Source organism: Bos grunniens, chromosome 10 (genome assembly GCF_055505025.1).
Source record: "Bos grunniens cultivar Pamir isolate PY7600 chromosome 10, Bosgru_T2T1.0, whole genome shotgun sequence".
NCBI lineage: Eukaryota > Metazoa > Chordata > Mammalia > Artiodactyla > Bovidae > Bos > Bos grunniens.
In genome coordinates, this window is record NC_141174.1 from 55,319,791 (window position 1) to 55,332,033 (window position 12,243).

Here is a 12,243-nt window from a genome sequence, read left to right on the forward strand (position 1 = left end):
AAAATAATACATATCATCTATTTTGAGGAATCAAAACTCAACAATAACAAACCAAAAGAACCACCAGAGCAGTGAAGAAAGAACAGTCACAGAGGACAAAAGCTGTTGAGATTCAAGGCTACTCAAAGCTGGAAGTCCTTAAATGAATCTTACCTGAGGTTTGGTCAGTTCAATTGCAATATTTTGTACTTCTATGTTCCAATCAAGTTTAGGTGTTTTGAGCTCTGTTTCTGCATAAGGATTCATGTAAAGTTTTGCAGAGGCTGATATTGGCTGAAAAACTTACACAAGATGGGAAGACATAAGATATGTTTATATGCCCTTACCTATGAAAAACTGTAAATAATTATGAGAACACTGTTACCTTGAAAGTAAAGAAAAATCGTCAAAAATATATTTTTAAAAATATTAAAAAAAAATCATCACCAAAAACTACTTAAGCACCTATTTATCTACATAATCGGAGAAGGCAGTGGCACCCCACTCCAGTACTCTTACCTGGAAAATCCCATGGATGGAGGAGCCTGGTAGGCTGCAGTCCATAGGGTCGCTAAGAGTCGGACGTGACTGAGCGACTTCCCTTTCACTTTTCACTTTCATGCATTGAAGAAGGAAATGGCAACCCACCCCAGTGTTCTTGCCTAGAGAATCCCAGGGACAGGGGAGCCTGGTAGGCTGCCGTCTATGGAGTCACACAGAGTCGGACATGACTGAAGTGACTTAGCATAGCATAGCATATCTACATAATAAGAATTCCCAACTCAATGGTAAAAGTAGAATCTCCAAGGAGGAAGATTGTGTTCTATGCCTCTAAGTAAGAAATGCACAAAATATACACAATCTAATCTTGATTATTTACAGTCTATGTAAAACTATGTTTCTCTTCCTTGCTGCAAGATATTTAATGATTTTATTATTCATTAAAAGTACTAATACAGGGGTATGGATAAATTGGGACATTGGGACTGACATATACACATTACTATAATATATAAAACAGATAACTAATAAGGACCTACTGTATAGCACAGGGAGCTCTGCTCAATACTCTGTAATGGCTTATATGGGAAAAGAATCTAAAAAAAGTGGATATATATATATATATATATATATATAATAGATAGATAGATAGATAACTGATTCACTTTGGTGCACACATGAAACTAACAAAACATTGTAAATCAACTATACTCCAATAAAAATTTTTTTAAAAATAGTCATTATTGCCTGAGATGCCCCCACAAAAAATACCAATACAAGACAGGAAATAAAACTTGATTAATTTTCATCTTATTTAATCATAGTTAGAATTTAGGAACAGAATCATGAATGAAATTCATATTACCCAGAAAAAATTACCTACTACTTTATAATTTTCAAATGACTATTACATATATAGTTTTAGACTCAAAAGAAGACAATATTCTTGAAGTTAAGTAGTATAAAAAAAGAGTATCAGGGAATATGACAGAACAAAAAGTAATGTATTAAATTATAATTGTGAATAGTATTAAAATTATATAAATTGTGATATCTTATAGTATTTATAATATACAAAAGATCATATAAAATTTTTTAACTTATTTAGAGGTTATTTATAATTGAAACATGCCCAAGAATAAAGTTGCAGATTTTTCTAAACAAGTTATTTCATGAATGAAACTAAATGCTCTCACAAACTAACAGCATCTGAAAGCTTTACCATCATTAAACAGGCATGCTTGTGGACATAAAGAAAAAGTGCCAACTCTCATATAAAGGCAGTTAGCTATAAAAGAATAAAAAGAAAACAACAGTGAACCATAGTAGTATGGAATACAGAAGAACATGGGCATAAAAACTGAAACATAACGAGGTACACTAAATATATACAAAAGAATATTAGAGGCGGTCCTAAAATGGTGGAGGAATAGGACAGGGAAACCAATTTCTCCCTCACAAATTCATCAAAAGAACATTTGAACGCTGAGTAAATTCCACAAAACAACTTCTGAATGCTGGCAGAGAACACCAGGCACCCAGAAAAGCAGCCCATTGTCTTCGAAAGGAAGTAGGAAAAAATATAAAAGATAAAAATAGAGACAAAAGAGGTAAGGACGGAGCTCCATCCCAGGAAGGGAGTCTTTAAAAAGAGAAGTTTCCAAACACCAGGAAATACTCTCACTGCCAAGTCTATGGCGAGCCTTGGAACCACAGAGGGCAACATAACCCGGAGGAAAAATAAATAAATAATTAAAACCCACAGATTATGAGCCCAACTATAACTCCCCGAGCGGATAAGCAGCGCAGACACCCGCATCTGCCACTAGCAAGCAGGGGCTGGGCAGGGAGGCCCCGTGGTTTGCATTGCTTAGAGTAAGGACCAGGCCTGAATGCCCCGAGGGCAATCTGAGGGAACTAACTTGAGATAGCAAACCAGATTATGGGATAGCTACCACTCAAAAAGCCCTAACCTAAGACACCACCAGGCCCACTCACAGAACAAAGGACTGAGCAAAGCTAGCCGGCTGCAGGCCGGCCCATCCCCCTCCGGAAACAGGCAGGCGAGGGCAGCCAGAGCCGGAAGGAGGCAATCGCAGCCCCAGAGAGGCATTATCTACCAAACTGCAAGCAGGCTTCATGCTAACCAAGACTTCTTGGGATTCTGGATAGTCAACATCTGCCGCAGAAGGTGCGCCAGTTGTACACCCAGAAAACTGAGCAGCAGGGACGGGGGAGGCGATAAGTTGCAGCCACCACGCTCGCCCAACACCTGGTCACCTGAGCTGCTCCGACCTGGGAAGGGCACAAAACGCAGGCCCAACCAAGTCTGTGCCTCTGAGAACTACCGTGTACCTGAACCTGAGCGGCTTAGACCTGGGAAGTGCACACAGCCCAGGGCCGGCCTCAGACAGTTCCCGGCACAGCAACCTAGAGCCTAAGCAGTGTAGACAGGGAAAGCACACATGTCGTGAGCGGGAGCAAACCAGTGTGGCTGAGACACTGTGAGCACACGCCAGTGTTATTTGTTTGCCGTGTCCCTCCCTCCTCACAGCACGACTGAACAAGTGAGCCTAAAAAGTGTCTACCACCGTCCCCTGGTGCCAGGGCGGAAATTAGACATTAAAGAGACCAGCAAACAGAAGAAGCTAAAACAGAAGGAACCTCCTTGGAAGTGACAGGTGCAGTAGATTAAAACCCTGTAGATAGTACCGACTACATAGGAAGAGGCCTATAGATCTTGAGAAATATAAGCCGGATCAAGGAACTATCCAAAAATGAACTGAACCCACACTGCCCACAACACCACCACAGAAAGTCCTAGATATATTTTTACTATTTTTACTATCATTCAAATTTTTTTATTTTTTATTTTTAAGTCCTCTATTACTCCTCTAATTTTCATTTTTATAACCTACCACTACTTTGCCCCCCCCCCAAAAAAGAGACCCTATTTTTAAAGCAAACTTCATATATATATATATTTTATAATTTTTGTGACTTTTTTTTTCTCCTTTTCTTTAATATTGTGTTTTTGAAAATCCAACCTCTACTCTAGATTTTTAATCTTTGCTTTTTGGTATTTGTTATCAATTTTGTACCTTTAAGGACCCAATCTTCAATACCCATTTTTACTTGGGAGCGAAATTGCTGGCTTGACTGCTCTCTCCCCCATTGGACTCTCCTTTTTCTCCACCAAGTTGCCTCTATCTCCTCCCTCGCCCTTCTCTTCTCTACCCAACCCTATGAATCTCTTTGTGTGTTCTGGACGGTGGAGAACACTTAGGGAACTGATTACTGGCTGGATCTGTCTCTCTCCTTTTGATTCCCCCCTTCATCCCCCTGGCCACCTCTCTCTCCTTCCTCCCTCTTCTCTTCTCTGTATAACTCCGTGAACATCTCTGAGCAGTCCAGACTGTGGAGCACACATAAGGAAGTGATTACTAGCTAGCTTGCTCTCTCCTCTTTTGATTTCCCCTCTTCTCCTCCTGGTCACCTCTATCTCCCTCCTCCCTCTTTTCTTGTCTATGTAACTCTGTGAACCTCTCTGGGTGGCCCTCACTGTGGAGAAACTTTTCATCTTTAACCTAGATGTTTTATCGATGGTGCTGTATAGATGGAGATGTCTTGAGGCTACTGTAAAAATAAGACTGAAAACCAGAAGCAGGAGGCATAAGTCCAAATCCTAAGAACACCAGAGAAATCCTGACTCCAGGGAACATTTAATCGACAGGAGCTCATTAAATGCCTCCATACCTACAATGAAACCAAGCACCACCCAAAAGCCAACAAGTTCCAGAGCAAGACATACCACACAAATTCTCCAGCAACACAGGAACATAGCCCTGAGCTTCAATATGCAGGCTGCCCAAAGTCACTCAAAACCTACTGACATCTCATAACTCATTACTGGACAATTCATTACACACCAGAGAGAAGTCCAGCCTCACCCACCAGAACACAAGCTTTCCTAACCAGGACACCTTGAAAAGCCACCCTTACAACCCCACCCACAACGAGGAAACTCCACAATGGAATTTAGAAAGATGGTAACAACAACCCTGTATGCGAGACAGCAAAAGAGACACAGATGTATAGAACAGTCTTTTGGACTCTGTGGGGGGGGGGGGGGGGATGATTTGGGAGACTGGCATTAAAACATGTATAATATCATATAAGAAACGAATTGCCAGTCCAGGTTTGATGCAGGATACAGGAAGCTTGGGGCTAGTGCACTGGGATGACCCAGAGGGATGGTATGGGGAGAGAGGTGGGAGGGGGGTTCAGGACGGGGAACACGTGTACACACATGGCGGATTCATGTTGATGTATGGTAAAACCAATACAATATTGTACAGTAACTAGCCTCCAATTAAAATAAATAAATTTATATTAAAAAAAAGAATAGCAGAGAAAATGTATGGGATAAATAATATACAGGCAGCTTTGTTAGAGATCTACTCAAAAATAAATAAAGGTAAGGCTGCCAAGAAACAGAAAAGAGATCTGGAGAAATTCAAATCAAAACAACAGTGAGTTTACCCCCTACATCTGTCAGAATGGCTACCATCAAAAAGTTTACAAATAACCAATGCTGGGAGAGAATATGAAGAAAAGGGAACCTCTGTGCATTGTCAGTGGGAAATGTAAACTGGTGCAGTCACTACTGAAAACAGTATGGAGGTTCCTCAAAAAACTAAAAATAGAACTACCGTATGACCCAGCAATTCCACTTCTGGGCATATATCCTGAAAAAATAAAAACACTAATTTGAAAAGACAGGTGCACCCAAATGTTCACAGCAGCACTATTTACAACAGCCAAGCTATTTCAGCTACCCAAATGCCCATCAAAAGAGGAACGGATTAAAATATGGTACGTATATACAATGGAATATTACTCAGCGATAAAAAAGAATGAAATACTGCTATATGTAGCAATATGGATGAACTTAGAGAATATTATGCTTAGTGAAATAAGACAAAGACAAATATTACATTATATCATTTATATATGGAATCTAAAGAAAACACAAATGACTGAATATGCAAAACAGACACAGACTCACAGATGTAGAAAAGAAACCTGTAGCTACCAAAGAGGAGAGGGAAGGAGAAGGGACAAATTAGGGTATGTGATTACCATGTACAACCTACAACACATAAAACAGATAAGCAATAAGGATTTACTGTATAGCACAGGGAATTGGACCCAGTATCTTATAATAATCCATAATGAAGTATAATCTGTAAAAATACATTATCTGTACTTTGTATACCTGAAATTCACATAATACTATAAATCAACTATGTGCATGCATGCAACTCCTGCATCTCTTGCACTGGCAGGCAGATTTTTTACTACTGCACCACCTGGGAGGCTATGCTATAATCATCTATACTTCTTTTTTTAAAAATCTCTGGAGTACTTTGTCTTAACACTACAATACTGACATGTTCAAAGTAACCTGAATATCAAGACCCCAGAGATTTCATTATTAAACAAAGAAAAAAAAAGAAAATCTAATTCTTAAAAGAAAGTAGACATTAACAAGATAGGGAAAAAACATGGAGGTCAAGGGGGTTAGCTGTTGGGAGTGAACTATACCCACAGAGCCCTTCTCTCTCACTCTCCAGTGGTGTAAGTGTTACAATCAATTTCTAAATACTAAAATATATACTGAATATGCTGTTATCATGACACTAACATATAAAATTAATACTTTCTCTTTGTCAAAATAACTTTATCAGAAAAAGTATATTAAAATACAGTATTTAATTCCACGCTTCCTATAACATAAAATAAACTTTTACCATTACTTACTGTATTGATGGTTTGGGGGTATATTGTTACTTGTAAGAATTTCACTTTTCAGCTGATCCTATAAAAAAAATTTGAATGATATGAGAATGAAAAAGAAAATGCATATATTCTCAGCACCCCTGACACACACACACACACACACATGAAATTTGGTTCTAAATCAGTATCTTTATTCCCAACTTTGTAATTATTAGTCCATAAGAAAAACACACTGAGCACTATTTACAGATATATTTCTTTAGAATATTACTTCAGTAGGTAATTTTTATAAATTCTAAATACCTAGAAACAACATAAGACTGTTCCACTCTGACTTAAAAGGTATATAATGTGTACACACACACACATTCATAAATTAGGATCTCAATCACTTTCTAGACAAAGGCAAATTAATCATTACAATATCTTTCTGAGAAATAAAAGACAGAATCTTGGAATTAATTCAGTTCAGAAAATTCAACTGTTCTTTTCTAGGTAAATATGACTAAGACTGCTTAGCTTTAAGACATGACTTAGCATGCTTAGTTTTGAATCAATCATTCACTGTGATGCATCACTGTAAATGCTTAAAATATATGCTACGGATACATTTTTTAAAAATCTGACAGGTATCATCTTTCTTTACAATCCTTTTCAAGTAATCATTCTCATATGAAACTCCACAATGCAACCAGAATGCCATCAAAATGAGAGTGTGAAAAACCATAAATCCAGTTTTAATTTGATAGTATAGGTTCTCATCTCACTGTCAAGTGAAAGATGTCACAAAGATCTTCAAAAACAAAAGTGCTATTTTTAACACGAAGTCAATTCAAAAACTGTGTTGCACACTTCTGACTTAGTTACAACTTAAGCAAAAGACCAGTATCTTGTCCTCATTAGAGAGAGACCGCGTATGTAAAGTAAATCCCAGGAGTATAGTCAGCTATTCAGGGGACAAACTGAAATTACCAAGATCTGTTCCCTTGACCCCTGGTAAGACATGCTGCAGTTCACATTCCAGTAGGCACTGAGACTATCAAGTCGTATCAGCTATAAAAGAAAAGTTGGAAAAGATCAGGCAACTAACAAACCGAAGTTATGTATCAATATTAAAAGAATATTCTCATGTTCACTATACCAAAATCATCCAACTGTCATTTTGAACTTTTAAAGGGAAGAAGATAATGCAAAAGTGGAGGAAAATGTATGTATGTTCTTCAGAGACTTTATTATTAATCTGGGCTTCCTTAGTGGCTCAGATGGTGAAAAAAACTAACTGCAACACAGGAGACCTGGGTTCAATCTGAGGGTCACGAAGATCCCCTGGAGAAGAAAATGGCTATCCACTCCAGTATTCTTGCCTGGAGAATTCCATGGACAGAGGAGCCTGGCGGTCTACAATCCATAGCATCCTAGAGAGTCGGATATGACTGAGTAACTAACACTTATTAATCTAGCATTTGCTGAATTGTGCTTGCAGGAACAGTGTTCCCCAGGGGATTTACTCATTCAATAATCAAATATTTATTGCGAATTCAGTATATAACAGACTCTGTATTTCAATGAATAAGAAAGACATGATTCCTCCAATGAATACAAATGGCTGTTTCAAAGGAAGGGTGAAGGGAAGAGGATTCTATGATCAACAAGGTGGAGAAAAGTACATACAAAATATCCCTTTGGAAGATTCAAAGTGTTTATTAGCATATTTAAAGTATTGTGAAATCCTGGAGTTTAAAACAAAACAAAATATACCTGTCTAACTATGAACACCTTTCTGTTTTAGTCAGTAATCTTATTTGACCAGAGAATATTTTTTCAACAAATCTAATATTATCTCAATTATCTAATGCCCCATCAAATACAATTTGGGAAATATTAATTTTATCCAGCTTCTTTATATTCTAGGTGAAGAAAGGTAAGTGATTTTAGAAGGTAACATAGTAACTAGCTGAGCCAAAACTAAACCCTAAACTTTCAACTCCCATTCAATGGAATATTCTGTTCTATCAAGATTTCTTGAAGAAAATACATTAAACGTTTGTACTTAGGAAAATAACTAGATTTAAAAGTCTAGTCTAATACCTTGTATATAATTTTTTCTGCTTCATTTAATATGCATGGTGTCCAGTGTTTGTTTGCAGTCTAAAACAGAAAAAAAGAGTAACTGTGAAATGAAGTATATGTATCACAAAACAGTGCTCTAATAACCGTAACAAAATAACTTAGAAATAACAAGACATCCAGTTAACACTGGCTAATGTGAGTTACCTGTTTTTCATATTACAAAATCAAAGGAACAGTGAAAAAGAGAATTGAGGAGGTTCTAATTTAATTGAGTTCATTCATCCAGAAAATAATTACTGAGCTATTGTGTGTCTGAGAGTGGGTATGAATAAAAAAAAAAAAACAAAGAGCTAGCTAGGCAGTAGTTAGATGTGGCTGAGTGGAGTCAGAGGAGGTTAAGGAGAGGCTTTTCAATTTTAATATAAAGGAGAGACTTAAATGCGCTTAAATGGTTAGAAGACAGAGGTGGGCAGGGAAGAAGAGTTGAAGATTTAGGAAAGAAAAGGAAATTGACAGAAATAAGGAAGAAAGGACAAAAGGTAGAAGAGAATGAGAGAAAGTCGGGGAAAGGCTCCTAAGGACATGGGCGAGGATGGGATCCAATCAGAGGTGGGGAGATTATCTAAGATTTAAGAGTTAGTCTGCATTTGAAAAGATGGAATAAAGGAAAGGTACAGATACAGAAAGAGGTGAGTCTGCTATTATTGTTGTTATAATAGTCAATGTAGTAGTTGAAGCAGACATTGAGCCAATGTGGCAAATACTTTATTCAAACTATTTAATAAATCATCACAAAAACACTAAAATACAGGTAATACTGTAGTAATGAATGGAGGTTGGATAGAAGGAAACCAACATGGTAACCATACAGTAAGGTGTCACAGGTGCTTTGATAACATGTGAAGGGGAGTATTTTTAAAAAAGAAATAGTAAATTCTAAGAGTGAAGTAAAAAAAAAAAAAAAATGAGAAACAGTAATATCTCAAGGAAATATTAAAACCTGAATAAATCACCAGGAAGTTTAAGGGAAAAGAGTAACACAGGCAAAGAAAACCATATGAAAAATCTGAGGAAAGATACAGAGGATCAAACAACAAGAAACTACATCATCCTTACACCCTAGTACTCCTGCCATCAGTCAATGCAAACTAAGTCACATGACTATGTTGTGTTTTTCATTTGGTCTGCTAGAAGCTCAATATTAAATACTGACCTTTCTTATGACTAATATTGTTAGTCTCATTTTTCTGAAACGATTATGTCTCTACCTTTCAGAACACAGATTCTGGTTCTTCGAAAGTATTATAGGATTATTTCTTTTTTATTGAAAGCTATTTCAAGTTTATTTTGGAGACAAGCAAAGGATAAACAGTGTATTAAACACTAGCTTCCTTGACTCCCTTTCCTTATTTCTCCAATACCTGGTAATTTTTTTTTTTTTGCTTTGATCTTCAACTGATGTATATCTCTACTTCTCTGTATGCATGTATCATTCTTAAGGAATCCATGGAACAAAGACCTTTTTCTGCTTAATAAACTACTTCTCTTTCCTTTTCCTTCGTCTTCTTTCCTTCCTAAGGCCCTCTTCACATAACTAATCAAAAGGCAAAAATATACCCAATGTGATTTACCACTCACTGTCCTTAACTTTAAAACATGTTCCTACCACTTAGTTGTCCATAATAGGAAAAAAAAAAAAAGTCCAATCAGGATATACCCACTCTATATACACTCTATATACTAAGGATCTTAAAAGAAAAAACAAACTGCATTGTAAAATACTTAATCAAAATAAATTATGTATATTTCAAAATAATAAACATACATATACATACATATAAACAGATACACATGTACAAGCTATTTGGAAATTATACTGTGGAGAAGAACTTGACTCTGGAAATCTATCTTCCCCTAATTTACTACACATTTAAGATACAGCTTTTAAGACCTTCAAAACACTTGTTCTTAATATTTCTATATTTGTTAAACTCAAAGATAAAATAATTACAGAATATAATAAAAGTATCACTAAAAATAATAAATTTCTAGAAAAGCTGTAGAAAGGTTACACAAAAAAATAAAATAGCTATTTGCAGCAATAGCTGATTTTAGGAAATTCACCCTGAGAATAATATTTTACAGATTCCACAGAAATTTTAAATAAGGTCAACTTTACCAATAGACTAAGTTCTCCCAGTGTGACACCAAATGAAAGAGGCCGCTTTGGATCTGATACCTGTCAAAGAAAAAAAGTGACATTAAAATACACTCATAGTGAGGGTAAATCCATTTTACACTCTACAACAGGCAACACAGGACAATGAATTTACAAGGAAGTTACACAACACAAATGGATTTGTGGAGAAGAAAGGGAAGGAAGACACTAACATGGCTGAGGTTTTCCATATTTTGTAGGCATGACACTAACATGATACTTTCCCAGTGGAACTATTTTTTTTTACTAGAAGTGAGAACACTCACTAAACAGATTCTTGCCCACATAGTTTAAAAGAGATAGCCTCTTTATGCATACCACTAAAGATGTTCTCCACAGATAAATAAAACAAGGAGTTGCAGATAAAACAGTGCCACTAAATTATTTACAAAGATTTTCACATTTAGAAACGTGAACTGTCTCTCTACACCTTTAATTTCCAATGACACTTAAAAAAGAATGTTTGTTAGAAGATGCTCAAGATCCTTAATATTTAATTTCCTCAATCCCTTAATCCAAAATCTGCCATTATTAAACTGATCTAGTTCTCATCTTCAATATCTAAGTAATATTTATACACAGTGCTTAAACTGTGCTATTGTGTGTATGATGACTTTGTTTTTGACATCCCAGAGGTGAACAAAAATTAGTGTTTTTTGGTCACGAAAGAAAATAGGGAAACTAGAGACAAGAGAAAAATCATATAATGTTCTAAATCATCCATCAGGGACTTGAGTCACATACACCCTTCTCAAACAGGAAAACCATGATCTGGTATAGCTGTAAAGAATGAGCTTTGTGAGCTTTGATTTTTAATATCAGATATATTATGGTTTGTGGCAAAATATATTTGCTTCATTCTCACATTCATCTTTTTAGGCCTATGGATATCAAGCTCAAAATAGCTTGCAGCTATTTCAGAAGGAACTTTAATAAAGCACAACTCCTCAGCTGCTAATGCACTGCCCATAAATTACTGCTGTCATACAAAGAGCATCTTTATGATAAATTATACTCTCCCTACCCTCATTTCTATATTTTTAACTATCCTTCCACACACTATAATTAAGGTAATCACACTGAAAGAGGCAAGATACCAGGAAGATCCCTTTGCGCTTTTAATTTTTCCTGTAGATTATTTTAATTTACTTTGTCACTGACACCAACTTAACTGTAATTGATGTTATTTGTCCCACTCCTGTGCATCTCTGTATTTTTTCATTAAAGAGAAAGAAATAACGTACCTTTCAAATTGTACTTGCTCAGTAGAAAAGCTTAGTTCAAGTTTAAACTCAAAGTGGGAGGGACGGTCAAGAGAGAAGGGACATAGGTATACCTATGGCTGATTCAAGTTTATGTTTGGCAGAAGCCAACACAATACTGTAAAGCAATTATCCTTCAGTTAAAAATAAAAAAAGTTTTAAAAGCTGAGATTATTATTCATCAACATACCACACTGGCTTTAAGAATAATTCTTTTACTTCCATGACAAGTTGAGTTCTAAGTTTGTTTTAAACAAGGCAATTTATGAATTAGGCTTTTTAGACATTTGTTTGTAAAATTCTGTCTACTGGACTTTCCAGGTGCCTCAGCAATAAAGAATCCACCTGCCAATGCAGGAGACGTGAGTTCGATCCCTGACCCAGGAAGATCCCACATGCTACGGAGCAACT

The 12,243-nt window shown here is 36.4% G+C and overlaps 1 protein-coding gene across 1 annotated transcript in view; it reads right to left on the reverse strand.

Moving 5' to 3' along the window:
• Positions 1 to 12,243, reverse strand: part of VPS13C (vacuolar protein sorting 13 homolog C) — a 175,869-nt gene that overhangs the window by 133,030 nt on the left and 30,596 nt on the right. The window contains exons 7-11 of the mRNA XM_086321316.1: positions 10,532 to 10,591; positions 8,371 to 8,430; positions 7,255 to 7,335; positions 6,304 to 6,361; positions 154 to 281 (exon numbers count right to left, since the gene is read on the reverse strand). Coding sequence (XP_086177442.1) covers positions 154 to 281; positions 6,304 to 6,361; positions 7,255 to 7,335; positions 8,371 to 8,430; positions 10,532 to 10,591 — 387 coding nt within the window. The remainder of the gene's footprint in view (positions 1 to 153; positions 282 to 6,303; positions 6,362 to 7,254; positions 7,336 to 8,370; positions 8,431 to 10,531; positions 10,592 to 12,243) is intronic.